This window comes from Leguminivora glycinivorella, chromosome 12 (assembly GCF_023078275.1).
Source record: "Leguminivora glycinivorella isolate SPB_JAAS2020 chromosome 12, LegGlyc_1.1, whole genome shotgun sequence".
Lineage (NCBI taxonomy): Eukaryota > Metazoa > Arthropoda > Insecta > Lepidoptera > Tortricidae > Leguminivora > Leguminivora glycinivorella.
Genome location: NC_062982.1, coordinates 11,853,887 through 11,871,376, shown reverse-complemented (window position 1 = coordinate 11,871,376; position 17,490 = coordinate 11,853,887). Strand labels below are relative to the sequence as shown.

Here is a 17,490-nt window from a genome sequence, read left to right as displayed (position 1 = left end):
TGAGGTTTTGCGCGACACTGACACAGATTTGTGCTGAAAAGGCGACGATTCGAACGAAATCAAAGATTAGAGCTTCTGAACTGAAGCCGTATTTAGCACAAATCATGTATGTACCTACTACTTATAATGAATCATATAGAAAAAGTTAATTTCTACTTAGGATATCGTCACGATCGTCCGAACTCCGGAAACTTTTCAAAACTAAGGAAAAGCGCCAATATTTCTTTATTTCTTGAAAATATTAATTAATCACAAACAACAAAAAGAATCTGAACAGAACTCGTTAAGCAGGTATCATTATAATATTATTTTTAAGTCTTTGTTATATTTTTTTGCAAAATAATTTTGTAGGGAAGTACGTAGGCACCATTTCAAGTACTTACTCAAGTAACACAATTAAGGAAGTAAGGTGCATTAGGGTAATTCCGAATGATAGAAATGTTCTGGTAATTCCGAAAGGGGAATCTTGATATGATGGAAATAATGGTGATTTTTATGCGACTTTCGTAAGCGTTGCGACCTTATAATAAATTTAAATAATATAGTTTTAGTTTCTTTTATAATTATGTTCATGTCAATAATATAAATAAATCAAATGTATATATTCAACAATTTTAATAGACATCACAACAACCATTTGGATTGAGTACATATTACAGTTTCCTATACGTAAGACTTTTGTACAATTACCATCGATACAAAACATTCTAAGTTGTATAAAAGTGACCAATTTACGAATTGGCTGATCAGTCAGATAACGACCTCCGTCGTTAGGGTAGACAACATTTAATTAACACATAGAATTATTTAACTACGTCTAATTACGTTTTCATGTACATACTAGCTTCCTAAACAATCCAGTATACTTTGTAAAAACTCCGAAGATTAAGGTTTTATTTATGTAAGTAATGCATACCCGGCATACGGAATATTCAACATCACCCCAAGTATTAATCCCATAATTCCCATAACATCAATTTCATAGGCCATATGCGAAGTCTCGGTAAACAATTACTACAGTTAGAATCCGATTTCAATTTGAATTTTGGGTGAATAAATATTGTGTTATTAATAACCACTACCACACAGATTATATTTTCTTCTAGCCTAATTTAGAAATATTGGACGAAAGATTTTATAGAAAGGACATTGGCAATAGTTTGTTTTTCTTCTTAGTTCCCCTGGATTAGTTATCTTCACAAAATGGCAACTACGCTTAGGGCCACTTGCACCACCCGCTTAACTCAAGGTTAGTGGGCAAGGTAGTTAAGCGGGTGGTGCCAGTGGCTCTTAGGGAAAAGCTGTGAAAGATTTAGGGTAGGTACACACGTCTATTATGATATTTATGATTATTATACATACAATAACTGTGTCTGAAAATTCATGAATAGTTAATGCTCGTTATGAAGAAAATTAGAGACATCGAGGGTTGTAAGCCGCTATTCTGTTTTCGACTTACATTGGATAAATATATACTTTTAAAAATATATTATATTGTAATTGTCGTTGTTTTACATGTCAATTGAGCGTACTTTAGACTCTTAACACATCATACACTAATTGTCACCAAAGCAACATGAAGATCCTTTTCAAAGATCCAACAACTTACATATTCGTAAAAAATAGCAATAAAGTAGGTAAGTAATATTTTAACAACATGAATGGTTTGTGAACTAGGTAGGAACCTAATAAAACAATTAATAGGTATTTACTCTTGATGAAATTAAGGTTGACCGGAGGTAACTATGTATTATGTACCTACGTATAAAAATATAAGTAGGTACGTAATAAATAATAAGCCCGACGAAAGACAGGTTAGGTGACGATGACAGCCAGGCTAAAATATTATTCTTAGATTACTACGGTGTCAACCTATGAACAAGATCTCATTACGTGTAAATATTTATATAAAACTTCAAATCAAGTTTACTACCGTATCCACTCCTATCTACGATTAACAATCGTATTATCACATTTTAATAAGATTTAGGGTCGGTTGCACCAAACCGTCTGTCGCCGTTAAAGCGTTCGTTAAATTTTATTGTATGGGAAGTTCCATAGACGTCTGCTGCGTGACGATGATGTGTCTGTCAAATGTGGTTGATGCAACTGGCCCTTATTCAGCAAAATTAAAGCAGTTGACGCAGTAGGCCCCTGAAAACTGAAAAAAGAAATCTATATTATACCTTGACTCGCGAATATTTCATTATATTTAGATTCATTGGGAATTAGTTTAGTATAATGTTATTATGTTGGTAATGAAATTTTTATCATTTTAATATGTTTTATTAGCTTTGATATTTATGAAATTCGCTTATCAGTCTTTTTATAATATATATTTAATTATCAGTATTTTATCTAAGTAAAAATGATGTCAATCAGTAAAATTAATAGCATATTTACTAAGTATATTGCTAATAAGACGACAATAATAAAAGACCTCATAAAATTAACTTTATGATGAAATGAAGTACCTATATAAATGTATCGTGATAATCGTGTACGTTATACTCGTACATACATAACAATATATCCATGTTAAATTGTTTCACATCAGGGTTATTACTATTTTTAATATATTACCAAGTAGTCTTAATGTAAAACAGCCAATGTACGAGTTTCTACTGTAGGTTTCTGAAACTAACACACAATTCTACGTACACAGGCAGCGGCGACGCACCGGCGCGGCGGTCCTCCCGCCGCTATCAACATTCAACAGTCGTAAACAGCCACAAACACACCTCTATGCAATAGAAAATCTGCCTTCACATCGTAGGGGCACATCGAAAACCGTGTAAATGATGTAAGTACAATAAAGTTTAAATGATTGTATAACTCTTAAAAAAATATCAACAAGGTTCGCTCGAGGCGGTAGTGTCAGAGGTGTCGACGGTCTCGGCGCTGCGAGACGGGGTCAGGTCTCATTGGTCGGGCGGGGGCTCGGCCTCGGGCTCGATGGTGATGGTGGTGTCGCCGGGCGACAGCGGGCACGGCGTCACCACGAGCCGCGGCGACGGCGGTGGCGACGGCTGCGAAGGCAGCGGCGCGCTGCTCGCCCGGGTCTCCACTTCCACTGACAGGCGAGTAACGTCAGGTTCACTAATTTCCTCCGATTCATTCATTCTGAAATAATGGATACCATATGAATTGATTATTTGCGGGTTATAATATGTAAAAATTGTTATCAAATACAGTAGAGTCCGGTTAGTACGACTTCGCATATAACGCCCGACCGCTTACAACGATGTAAGCACGGATGTTTACTTCGTATGGTTTTCATATGTGATAGTATGAAAGTACATCCGTTTATAACGACTCCGGTTTTAACGACCAACCGCTTTCTACGACGTAATTTTACACAAAATCCAGTCCGGTTACAACGACGTGCGACGACGTTTTTAGGGTTCCGTAGCCAAAATGGCAAAAACGGAACCCTTATAGTTTCGTCATGTCCGTCTGTCCGTCTGTCCGTCTGTCCGTCTGTCCGTCTGTCACAGCCGATTTACTCGGAAACTATAAGTACTACAGTGATGAAATTTGATGGGAATATGTGTTGTATGAACCGCTACAAAATTATGACACTAAATAGTAAAAAAAAAAGAATTGGGGGTGGGGCCCCCATACATGTAACTGAGGGATGAAAATTTTTTTTTTCGATGTACATACCCGTGTGGGGTATCAATGGAAAGGTCTTTTAAAATGATATAAAGTTTTCTAAAAAACATTTTTCTTAAAGTGAACGGTTTTTGAGATATCAGCTCTCAAAGTCGTAAAAAGTATGTCCCCCCCCCTCTATTTTTATAACTACGGGGTATAAAATTCTAAAAAAAATAGAGGTGATGCATGCTAATTAACTCTTTCAACGATTTTTGGTTTGATCAAAGTATCTCTTATAGTTTTTGAGATAGGTTGATTTAACTGTAATTTTGGTTAAGTTATTGGTTTATTATATTTGCTGCTACGGAACCCTTTGTGCGCGAGCCCGACTCGCACTTGGCCGGAGTAAATTGAGGAAACAAAGCTATTTCCGCCCCGCGCACAGCCCCCTGTCTTGCCTACTTATACAAGTAGCAACATGAAATTGTGGCCATGTGAATTTTTGGAGCAGTGGTTTTAATAGTTTTCACTATTGGTTCGCCTCGGGTCTAATCTTATAAGCTAATTAAAACACACTTTTTATTTTTCTATTGCGTATAAACTAGCTTTATTCTTTACTTAATATTAACATTGATGGGGACACCTTACACAGATCAACTTAGCTCCAAACTAAGCAAAGCTTGTATTATGGGTGCTAAGCGATGATATACATACTTAAATAGATAAATACATAATTTTATATACATAGAAAACATCCATGACTCAGGAAAAAATATCTGTGCCCATCACACAAATAAATGTCCTTACCGGGATTCGAACCCAGGACCGCGGCTCAGCAGGCAGGGTCACTACCGACTGAGCCAGACCGGTCACTTACATACATACATATATTTATTTATTTATTATCAAAGTTCAATTGCCGGAATTCTCAGGTAACTCTAGGTCCGAGGAATATGACTTTTTATTATTACGATTTATGATAATAGTAATTGCCGGTGATGAGTGAGCACGCGTACCTAAAATGACTTGTTCTGACCAAACAACTCACGATAGAAAACAAAGTCTTATAATGCCATCTAAATAAACCTATTCATTGAAATGTATTAGTAATAGTGATGTAGGTAAGTTAAACAAAAAAAAAGAAAGTTAGTTTTGTACAACGTGCGGTTAGTACGACGTAATATTAGCGGTCCCTTGAGCGTCGTTATAACCGGACTCTACTGTCTTCTTCAACCTAGCGTTTTCCCGGCCTAGCGCCAGGGTCCGCTGTACCGCCGGACTCTACTGTACTTATGTATTAATTATTACTTAATACATAAGTATATGTTATTCGTGTTTTTTCTTTCTGAGAAAAAATCTTACTTTGTTAATGGATCTTCTAACACGTTGACATTTAGAGCACTTTCTCCCGGAGCTGTAACAATATCAAAATACATTTTTTTCAGCAGGTTCATGCACATTTTGAGCACCAACAACATTTTCTGGCATCTTGTGAAATCAACACCTGAGTGATGTGTAGTCCTAAGAATTTTATATTCACAATTATGGTGTGTAGGTATACGGCGTACAAAAATTGGTCGCGTGATAAATGATAAAACATCTGGCACTATTTGTAAGTATGATAGGGACGGTCTGATGTTTTATCGCGAGGCCATGCTTGCCTGCCAGGTTTGTGCAAAAAATATTTCTAATTTATTGTATCACGGTATCAGGTCTTGTAATAACAGTGGTTGAAGTCTGACAGAGCCTTAGGCCGTTTTCACATTATCCGATCCGATATCGGGTGTCGGACCGACATCCTACATCCGATAAGCGCTTCCGATAGTGTCGGATGTCGGTCCGATAAAACGCATTGTTCCAAATCAATGAAGAATGATTTTGTATCAAAAAATATTTTTAAAATGTTTTATATTTAATAATTATAAGCACTATAATTTCAAATATTTTATTGTAAAATTAAAATAACGAGCATAAAAATACTCAAGAGTGGCAAGTAAAATAAATATTTGTAATTTTACATTTAACTATATCTACCAAAAGATGAAAAAATTAGTATCCGCAATTCGGACCGATGAATTACAATCTTTTTTTTTTTTTCAACAGAAATTCATCATTAACAGCAGCTGTTTAATAGACGCCATTTTTGTCACGCACACTACTACAAACGTATACCTACATTATATACGCACACACACAACTATTATCGGCCGACAGCTGGCGGGGGGGTCCGGCATGCCAAAAATGTCGGAAGCGTCCTGCCGATATCGGCAGTTCGATGGTGCCTCGGACAAAAACTGTTGTAGGAGAGTGCCATCTGCATTAAATCCGCAATTTTTGCGTATTATATCGTTTTTTAATAATAATGATCTATTAAATACATAAATAAAGACCTGGAAGCGCATAAATCTTACATTTTACATTCTTCCTACATCCGATATCGGATCGGATAATGTGAAAACGGCCTTACTCTTACTAGTTATTCTTCATAATTCATAACACATAGACTCACTGTGACCGGCGTCCTCCCGCAGGCGCTGTTGCCGCGCGAGCGGGCGGCGGCGCGTGTTGTCGCGCACGCGCAGCGTCACGCCGGCGCACGCGCCGCTCGCGTGCAGGTCCAGCGCAAGCGACGACTGCGACCCGCACTCTGACTCCGCGGCGCTCGCACTAATCAATGTATTCACACATTAATAGCTACAATTAACGTAACTACAGAAAATTTACCAATTTTAGTATTTTGCGTCTACAGTACCGTGTTGTATCAGTCGGATCTACTTCTTTTTCCGTATTTTGATATGCTAAATGCGTTTTTTTTTTTAATTAAAAATCTTATATATTTTTACCAGAACGTAAAGAGAATTTAGATACCCAGCACTCATAAACTTACATGCACTGTGCTTCTATAATGTTTATTAACACTCACATGCTAAGTATCTTTGTAAGTTTTACAGTTTCATTTATTCAAATGTCGGTGTATGCCTACTTAAGTAATTATTTTTTACTGAAACTTGAAAGTTGCATAGCAAAATATGACGTAGGCACAGGTAGCATCTAATTAAAGCTATAAGCAAGAGATGCATGGAAAATGCGTAGAATGCGATTCACACCCTGACACGGACCCATGTTTTTTTTTTTTTACATTTTACATAATGTGCTATTCAAAACGTAGTGTAGTGGCTCGCAAAATAAATCTGTGTTCAAAATTTCTTTCACAAAGCCATTTAGAGTCAGGGAGTGAATTGCTTAAATTTTTACAAAGCCTAAATAAAGAGAAATGGAGGATGAGGGTTAGGAGAAGTCCATGCAGATATGAATATTTAATCAATTATAACATTATTGCAGTATTAGTACGTATCAAATGCTAATCTTGTGCTAATAGGATTGTAACCAGGTAACCCACTGAAAATATCAGCAAATAATATTTATTTTGTTTATAGGTATTATAAACATTATCAATCTTTCTGTTACTCAAATATGGGTCGAGAACGAGTCGGTTAAAAGTACCTGTGCTGGACAGTGTAATAATATAATTTGAACAACTGAATTTGATTTGAACTTTCAACCACCGCGGTTTGGAGACAAACGTGTGGCAGATAGTTACAATAAAATGGAAGGTACCTGACGGCGGAGTGCGGCGGCTCGTCGACGGACAGCGCGTACCGGCGCAGCGGCCGGCGCAGCGCCGAGATGGGAACGGCGCGCGCGCCGCCGCCGCGCAGGTCCGGCGCCGACCCGAACCGGGCACGCCCCTTTTTCTCGGCGGTTCTGTGCCACATACACGCTACCTACTATGACGGGTTATATGCTCTACGTGGTACGGAGCAGGAAAGGAACGAAGATCTGTATGTATTTTGTCAGTTTTGACGTGTTCACGTAGGTATAGGTACTTAGTATATTTAGACGTTGGGTTAGGTAAATCATGTTAAGCCCGTTAGAAATATTTTAATATTAACCTTTCGTATGCGTCTGTCAAAAAATTGTCATTAATATATTAGTCATAATAACTACATGTTAAAGTTGAAACAATATGGAGCAGATCTGCTCCTAAGCATACGAGAGGTTAAGAAATTAGTCAATACATTCAGATCTTTGGACAGGCATGAGTTTGCTGCTGACTTCAATACGGATATTACGGATGAGCAACAAAAGTTTGGGTCTCTCCATGATTATGGACTGTAGCAAATTTGCTTTGTAAGTCTATGTATAAATTGCGCAGTTCGCTGTTTAGGCACTTGTTTTGTACAAACACCTCGTGATGATGAATAAAGAAGTATTTTTTACGCATTTTATACACAGACGTTGAGAAAAAGCGAATACCGTAATTTGCTGGGTGATTTCCATTTATTCTATAGAACGGAAAAGCTTATGGTACCTTTAATTCAAAGATAATAAATATGTTCTATAGGAAAAAAGATTACGCTGCAATGATCAAAGTGCCGTACCTAGCGGAATGCGGCGGGCGATGCCTGAAGACGGGTGCGAGGGGTAGGGAGTGCGGTAGCGGCAGCACGTGTGGCAGGCGGTAAACGCCGAGATGGTCGATGCGCGCGGGCGCACACGGGCCGCGCCGCGGCACGGGCCGGGGCAGCGCCTGCGGCCGCGCCGGCGTCACCTTCGCCGCGCTGTCGCGGGCCTCGAACGTCATCACGCATGCTGCCACTACTATGAAACCTGCCGACAATATCAGTGAGTTATTATGAAGTGACTGATTTCATAATATTAGCAGGGAATCCCACATGTCTATGTCTATGTAGGTACAATTAAAAACAAGATTCATATAATATTCAGATACCGTGCTGAATAGAGTCGGCTGGGGTGAATAACAGTGCTTAAAATATGATTTACCCGACAGATTCTTAATAATTTCTTACAGTAATGTGACGTTATCTGGGAAAAGGGACCTTATTGTCGATGGCGCTTACGACGTTAAGGGCGATGTTCGTATACAAATACGACGCCGAGGGACGTAAGCGCCACCGACAATAAGGTATTTTTACCCAAATAACGTCACAAATTATAACGTAACTACTGATCTCTTCTTATCTGTCTATTGTTATCTGTCGGTATCATTTAAGAAATTGTCCGTTAAATCTATGTTATTTAAGTTTTGATCCGTTCACCTAGGCTATCCATCCCTTTTCACTTCGGTTGACGGTACGTATTTAGTCATAGGATTGGGTAAGAATTAAATGTGTTATTTATCAACCCCCGATAAAGTCAAATTCAGATTTGAATTCGAAAGTGAAGAAATTGTTAGCGTAGTTTATCCTCCTCACAACAAAAGTATTCTCCCTACCTCGACCGTACGTTGACCTGGTTACTAAAATAACAACACAATACAAGTATGCATTCGCGACAATAGATAGGCATCTTTGCGAACAATGCCTTAGATTTGACTAGTGTTTCTATTGTGTGATTCACACTTCGTAAATATGACATATATTCATATTGTAAGGTACAGCGGGGCAAATTTCGACTGGGGGGCAATTGTAACTAATATTTTTTTTCCATTATTATACACTATGATGTTGAGTTCTACATGTAAGTAAGCTAGAGGCAGCCTCAGCCGTTTGGAATCCCCATGAAGCGTCCTATATCTTGCTGCTCGAAAAAATCCAAAAAACATTTTTACGTGTCTTTTATAAAAAAAATGTACGGATATTATTCCCATTCTTGTACCCTACAAAATTCCTTTTGGGGACGTTGGGTTTCTTCTCGTTAGAAGTTAGGCGTAATTTCGTGCTGATGTCTGTTGCATGTGGTATTTTGAAGGGGGATTCAGATTGCCCGGTTTTAGTATCCTAGCTGGTACGTCTATTTGTTCCCCCTGTGACGAAATATGCCTTTTGTGAACGTAGGTACCCCTTACTGGCGGTGCCGGCTGCATGGACCGTGTCTCGCCGCAAGTCACCGCTTGTTCGTGCTCTACAAATGGTGAATGAGTTTTTGGACGTGGCTCCTAACGTTGATATTCTTGCGAGCAGATGGGCGTTTATACGTGACGAATGCCTGAGGTTTTGTGTGAGATTGGATGCTAGGCATTCATCTGTTATTTAGTATATTTAGTATGTTATGTTATGTTTAATTTTGCTGTTTAATATTTAATTTGTTGTTACTTGTTGTAATGTTTATTAGAATTCACGGTGCTAGTTTTATATACTGTCATACTGTGTAATTTTCTTTGAGTAAATAAATGTTAAATGTTATGTACTCGTATCCACTGAACACGCCTACCTACCATACCTAACCGGTGGATACTCTATTTAATAATGCAAACATTAAAAACATGGAAGAAATAGATCTGTTTGTACATTTGCCCCCCAGTCGGGATTCCCCCCCCCCCCCCCCTGTACCTTACAGGTATTTCTACCTTAACGCTACGCATTTATTGCGGTAACGTATTGTTTATTACAGTAGTAATGTGTGCCTGGAGCTAGAAATGCGTTAATAAAATATTATTATAATGTTTAAGTATGCGACTACGCGCTACGTGCTACGAGTGCTACGGCGTCGTAGCACTTCGTAGACAAGTATTATCATAGTCGGTCTGTGAAAAGTAACGTTTGTGTTTGAAGAAACGACACTTTAGGCACTGAATTATGCTGACTGCCGAGTCCTTCGGTTGCCACTCACCTGGTCTACAGAGACCACAGACATTGTGTCAGCATGGAACCTTGTAACATGATACTGACCTCCGAACCCCATGACGATGGGCCCGGCGTACGATAGATTGTTGAGATGGAAGCCCCTCGCCTCGTCCTTTACTGATATGGTGGCGTTGCCGCGAACCTCTTGATCTACGGACAGTGTGTCAGCGTAGTACCCTATAACAAATAATAGGTATCCACCATTAGACTTTATTAAAAACACTAATCATAGGATATTTATGAAGTAATTTGGAGTATTTTTGATATTTCATCGAGACTTACTACTACTACTACTACTAAGGCCCACTTGCACCAACCACTTAACTCAGGGTTAGTGGTCTGTCATCTGTCAAAGTCCATATAAAATGAAGGGTTAACCCTTGAGACCATTTTCGTTGGTCGCAGTGCAAAGAGAATGAAAAATAAAAAAGATTACTTCAATTTTTTTTTACGCAATATTACGTCACATATCTACAGTAAATTAGAATCAACAATTTAATGTCTTATTATTTCCATTTGATACTGCGGTTAACGTGTTGACCTACAATAATCATATATGCAAATCGTAATTAAAACGTCATCCGCGCGTCGAGATGAAGCAAACATAACTCCAGCTATCACGACGCATTACTAATTAAAACGCTCGTATGTGTGCATCATGGCGGGCGGAAGCAGCAAGCCGGAAGTGTCAGCGCCGGAACCCGCTCACCGGCAGGAAGTACCCCCTCGTCACGTTTGTGGGACAACGCCGAAGTGTTGCGATTCCGGTTGTCTGTCTAATTTGTGAACGCGGTGCGGTTAATAGTTAGAATGTGCTAGTTTGTTTATGAGTATTGCAGTCTACTACTATAGGATTCATTGCTTACATATGTATCTTATAAAACGAAATGATCAAAAGGGCGCGGGAAGCTGGAATAATATAAATAAACGAAAGATTAGGCTAAACTTGAAACGGGAAATTTCACGATCGCGTAACTATTCGTAATTTGTTTTAATATCTCTTAAACAAAGAGTATTATGTAATAGTAACTAAAAAATCTTATTTCTAGACGAATTTCTTATTTTGTTTCCCTCAGTTGCATCGTGTCAAACTAATTAATGATAACGTATTTTTTACTCGTAGGGCCGACGGTTGGAGAACCACCATTAACTAAATAGGAGCTTTTCAGGTCATTCATATCGTGTTATTAAACTTTTCCAGGATGCTCAGAAAAATGTGGCTCATATAAAAAGTGCCTCGTTACCGTGACCATTAGTGCGTTTTCACATTATCTGATCCGATATCGGATGGCGGACCGATATCCCATACATTACAGGCGCCATCTTGAAATCCTTCCAACATCCGATATCGGATCGGATAATGTGAAAACGGACTTAGGCTCATATTGCAGATCGCTTATTTTTACAGCCTGACGTAAACAATGATAATTATGTGACATGGTTGCAATTCTCAAGCCAAAGGAAATTCGTATAAAGATAAGAGCACATTTTGTTCTCATGACTTGCGACAATGTGGTACTTTTTATTTGGTATGTATATCGAGTTATACTGAGTGACATTCTAGTGGGTCTTAGGCACTGGTCCCATCAAAAGCGAGTAACCGGCTATAAAAACGAACAAAAGATAGTCGCTCCCGTGTTATTAAAAGATATGCGATGACAGCGCGGTCGAGTTATAGGCTGTTATAGCTCGTAGCCGAGCTATGAGCACAGAATAAATTGTTATGCGGTGTGTATTAAGATATTTAATCATTTACCAGAGCCGTTAAGAGATCTGCCAGTCAAAAAATTTAGGGGACAACTATTTAGTTGGCTAGTCCAGAAATGTTTTTATAGTATTACCACCGAATATTTTAATAATGTAAGTAAGTAGCTTTAAGTTAAGTAGTTAGTATTAGCAAGTAAGCTAAAAAATGTAAAATTTGCATGACTTATTTAAGTCTAGATATATGAAACTATATGTTTGACTAAGATCTGTAAACACTATATCTATCGCAAATAAAGAATTATGAATTATGAATAGTACAAGTACAGAAGGCCCACTGCTTTGATGTTCTCGTATTGCCTTTAAATACCTACAAAATTCTTACAAAGAAACGAGCCGCGGCGTCCGGCGATAGGGTTTTACCTATGGATTAAAACGAATTAACACTCACATAAAATGTTATACTATTATATTCAAGTCTTGGGTACTTTCTAGGCATAAATACTGTCTTCATATATTATTGTTCAAGTTCTAACATTACAAGCCTTATTGAACTTTCCGTGGGACTTAATCAGTAGTAGATCTGTGGAAGAATGTCCTATGGTATTTATTTTTCTATTTAACTAAGTATTATTAGCTATTCCACACGCGTACATCGCATCTGAACCTTAAAAAAACTCGCGACGTAAAGTAACAGTAGAAAGCGCGAACGTGCATTCCTTGAGAACGCGCGCCACCCCTGAGTAGGCCGCGAAATCGCGGCCGCCAGGATGTACTTGTAGCGCAGCGATAGAATCGCGGAGTGAGCCACCCCTGCTATGAGCTACAAATCGCTCGCTTTCTCTTGGTGGGACCAGTGCTTAAAAAGGCCCACAATTTTGATATTCCCGAAAACTACGTCGGTAGAGGTGTTCGGCGATGTAACCATTACAAAGAGGCTCGAATTGCCATATCACCATTGTGATCAAAGAGTCTTACCTATGACGGCCATGGCTGCACCAAGCAGCATCAACAGCAGCCCCGCGGAAAGCGCGCGACACGCGTGCCATAGACACTGCGAGCTCATTTTACCGCGGACCACCTAAAAAAAGTAGATGTTAAACTTGCTTTTAAGCTATTTAAAGAAGACTTTGCTTTTAAGTTATTGCAAAAATATTTGGTTAGAAAATAGTATACTAATGATTCATGAAAATCAAACGTACTTAAATAAAAAACAACTGAACAGTAGAACAACATGTGTGTGTGTGTGGATTGAGTGAGCACCTTACGAAAATAAAAAAAAATATGCTGATCATTTAGTAAAAGTTCTAAAACAATTGTAAAACGAATCTCTGAATTTGTAAAAAGATAAATCAAAAGATACAGCCATTAACATGTGCTCACTCAGTTCTCACAAACTACCAACGAAAACAGTGAATATATTCATTTAACATATAATATTTATATACTAACATTTAGTAAAAAATAGGCCAACCTACCTCTATAAATATTAGATCACCTAGTGACGTATTAAATTTTTTACAAATAGTTTCTTATGCTCACTCAATCCACACACTTTTGAAAAGCCGAATTTTGATGAAAAACATAAGATTTAGACCGCTATTATATGTGTATAGTTTAGTAAAAGTGAAATGGGAATTTGTAAAATACAAAACGAACCACTAACGTGTCAGGTTTTTTTATAATAAATTTTTGTAAGTGCTCACTCAGTCCACACGTTTTGAGAAAGTTAAAAATGTAAATATCTTACGATTTGTAGCACCTAAGACACTCGAAAGTACTTCAACATTTAGTAAAAATTTTTACTAAATATCCACCATCTAATATTTTATATTCGTTGTCTGGTTTTAAAGATATTCAGACATAACTTTTCTCATACAAATGTATCAAGTAGGGTGACCACACTATGTCGGCTCCTGATTTTCCCCACCTTCCCATTGTCATATTGAGATTGGGGAGTTTCGTTCGTTCAATTTTGATAATATTAAACTAATACCATATTAATTCTCCATCTGCAAACTGTTTTTAGGTTATGTTCTTGGCCTAGTGATGATGTGTATTGTGTAATTTTTATCGACGTCAGGATAATAACCATATCGACATGCATGCATTAAAAAGGACATGAATAATAATTGGTAAGAAACAAAGAATATAATACTTCACTAGTAAGAAACCAGAACCTGGTAATCTAATCGCGCTAACAGATGAGCGTACCGGATTTGTAAGTAGGAGCGAGAAATAGTTATTCTTTTCTCGCTCCCACTTACAAATCCGGTAAACTATTATCAAAATTGAACGAAACTCCCCAATCTCAATATGACAATGGGAAGGTGGGGAAAATCAGGAGCCGACATAGTGTGGTCACCGTACTTGATACATTTGTATGAGAAAAGTTATGTCTGATTATCTTTAAAACCAGACAACGAATATAAAATATTAGATGGTGGATATTTAGTAAAAATTTTTACTAAATGTTGAAGTACTTTCGAGTGTCTTAGGTGCTACAAATCGTAAGATATTTACATTTTTAACTTTCTCAAAACGTGTGGACTGAGTGAGCACTTACAAAAATTTATTATAAAAAACCTGACACGTTAGTGGTTCGTTTTGTATTTTACAAATTCCCATTTCACTTTTACTAAACTATACACATATAATAGCGGTCTAAATCTTATGTTTTTCATCAAAATTCGGCTTTTCAAAAGTGTGTGGATTGAGTGAGCATAAGAAACTATTTGTAAAAAATTTAATACGTCACTAGGTGATCTAATATTTATAGAGGTAGGTTGGCCTATTTTTTACTAAATGTTAGTATATAAATATTATATGTTAAATGAATATATTCACTGTTTTCGTTGGTAGTTTGTGAGAACTGAGTGAGCACATGTTAATGGCTGTATCTTTTGATTTATCTTTTTACAAATTCAGAGATTCGTTTTACAATTGTTTTAGAACTTTTACTAAATGATCAGCATATTTTTTTTTATTTTCGTAAGGTGCTCACTCAATCCACACACACACGAACAACATTTTTAAGAATCTTAGGCATTATTTTAACCTCTAAAGGCTGTGAAATGGGGGAAAGGCACATCATTCATAAACAAAAACCGGCCAAGAGCGTGTCGGGCCACGCTCAGTGTAGGGTTCCGTAGTTTTTCGTATTTTTCTCAAAAACTACTGAACCTATCAAGTTGAAAACAATTTTCCTAGAAAGTCTTTATAAAGTTCTACTTTTGTGATTTTTTTCATATTTTTTAAACATATGGTTCAAAAGTTAGAGGGGGGTGGGGGACGCACCTTTTTTTTCCTTTAGAAGCGATTATTTCCGAAAATATTAATATTATCAAAAAACGATCTTAGTAAACCCTTATTCATTTTTAAATACCTATCCAACAATATATCACACGTTGGAGTTGGAATGAAAAAAATATCAGCCCCCACTTCACATGTAGGGGGGGGTACCCTAATAAAAAAAAAATCCATTTTTTATTCTTGCACTTTGTTGGCGTGATTGATATACATATTGGTACCAAATTTCAGCTTTCTAGTGCTTACGGTTACTGAGATTATCCGCGGACGGACGGACGGACGGACGGACGGACGGACGGACGGACGGACAGACAGACATGGCGAAACTATAAGGGTTCCTAGTTGACTACGGAACCCTAAAAAGATGTTTTTCTTTTACTGCGTACTGTAGTCACCAATATGTATACAGTTATTTAGCTCTGCTCTAATTACACTAGAGATGGGCCGAATATGCTGTACTTTGCCGAATACGAATATTCGGCCGAACATTCGGTTCAGCTCTTACCGAACCGAACATTCGGCCGAATATTCGGTTACGCCATATTTAGAAAGCGGATGTTAAGAAATAACTATTAAATTATTGATGATGGTTACATATGTTAGTAGAACTACATATGTTGTTATTGTTACGATTTAGTGGATTTAACTAAAACTTAGTCAAAACAACTCTAAACTCTTCTCAACTCTTAAACTACGGGTTTTTCAACTTTGTATTTGTATTTTGACGCATAGGCAATTATTTCTTTTTAGTAGTTCCTTAGAAAGCTACTAAAATAAGACCTTATTATCCAAAGGAATACGTAAGATATTCATTATTTTTTTACTTTGTTTATTCGGTAAATATTCGGCAAAGCAACCGAATTATTCGGCCGAATACGAACATTGAAAAACTTGCCGAATATGCCGAATACCGAATATTTACCGAATATTCGGCCCATCTCTAAATTACACATTGCATTTAATTTTTTCTTTGTATTCCAATAAAATACAAGATGTGTATATGAATAAGCAGACAATTTTATGACATGAAGATGATTAATCTTAAATACTTTTTGAAATGTCTTACTGTTAAACAGAATTAAACAGTAAGTTTGAATGGCTTAAAATAGGTACCAGGGACGCAGCGAATAGGCTTTAGATAGGTACTTGTTTATGAATCGAACACAAAACGACAGCATTTCCATTCATCCTCGATGATATCTTAACGTATTCAAGAACTGCGTGCGCAACAAGTTTAGGACAACTGTTGAGTCAGTGTCGGTTTGATGATGAGCTACTCAAACAACTTAATGAGCTAGAAGCTCTTGGGTCTTCGGTGTTATGCGTGGATTTTAGACTTGAAAGTTTACATGCAGAATTGTTTTTACTTAGGATGTTTATGCTTACGTGTACCTACAACAACTCTAAGTACCTTAGTTGATAAGTACCTCCTCGAGCAAATTCTATAATCAAACTAGGCCTACGAGTAATAGGTAGTTACTGTACCCTATATCGAATTAGTCAAATATTGCAGACATATATGTATAATGCTTTTTTTTTAAGTAGGTGGATAATTTGACGTGTTTAGCAAAATAAAAATCACTTTCATTACCATTTTCACAAGAAACATTCAAAACTTCGCTGAAAATATACCTCACTTAAGAAAATTAAATTGACAACAAAGGATCTCCTGAGAGCAGGTTTGCATTTGTAACATTAGACTTCGTTAGAGTAGTTTGGAAAGGATTTCAGGTGGAAGTGTGGATTTACATGCTAGCAGACATGAAACGGTTCAGTGTGTACCTGGACGTTCCAGGTGGCCCCTGAGGCAGGGTGGGCCCTCCGCAAGGGCCCCGTGACACTCCGCGCTCGCCGCATGCCGACTGCCGCGCGCTTCGAGTCTCGGGGTGCGCACGCATCCAGCCTCTTTGCTCCATCCCTCCTCTTAGAGCTACTCTGCTCTTGTTTATTGAAATACCGCAGCTCGTTCTACATTGCTTATATTCACATTTTTGCATACGTTTCATGCGGCCTAATCATGTATGGGGGAGAGTGCGTGTCATCGCGCAATGAACGTCAAACGTTGCTTCACACACAATCGGTCTCTAGCGTTGAGAGTAGACCGACCACTCAAACTTGATATATATTTGGCAATTATAGCTATCGATCTCGTATTTATTTGGCATGCCTTTGTTATTAGGCGCATGGTGACCTCTGATCTAACCAAAGCTCGAAGTTAACGTTTAGTTACTAA

General features: G+C 37.7%; 1 protein-coding gene across 2 annotated transcripts; it reads right to left on the bottom strand.

Moving 5' to 3' along the window:
* Positions 1-600: 600 nt before the first annotated feature.
* Positions 601-17,119, bottom strand: LOC125232230. Of its 2 annotated transcripts, XM_048137871.1 has the most exons (8): positions 17,040-17,119; positions 12,927-13,029; positions 10,290-10,421; positions 8,040-8,268; positions 7,216-7,362; positions 6,107-6,264; positions 4,960-5,011; positions 601-3,123 (listed from the first exon to the last, which is right to left on the bottom strand). In XM_048137871.1, exons 1-8 carry the CDS (start codon positions 17,112-17,114, stop codon positions 2,922-2,924), a joined length of 1,098 nt encoding a protein of 365 aa, XP_047993828.1. In that variant the 5' UTR covers positions 17,115-17,119; the 3' UTR covers positions 601-2,921. The 2 variants fall into 2 exon arrangements, with proteins under 2 accessions (XP_047993828.1, XP_047993830.1); XM_048137873.1 differs by lacking the exon at positions 7,216-7,362.
* Between the last annotated feature and the right edge of the window lie 371 nt (positions 17,120-17,490).

Coding starts and splice junctions, on each gene's coding strand:
- LOC125232230 (XM_048137871.1), bottom strand. CDS start 17,114: ATGCGGCGAGCGCGGAGTGTCACGGGGCCCTTGCGGAGGGCCCACCCT. Junction 13,030..17,039: donor GGGCCACCTGGAACGTCCAG/GTACACACTGAA, acceptor TACTTTTTTTAG/GTGGTCCGCGGTAAAATGAG. Junction 3,124..4,959: donor TTAGAAGATCCATTAACAAA/GTAAGATTTTTT, acceptor CCATTATTTCAG/AATGAATGAATCGGAGGAAA.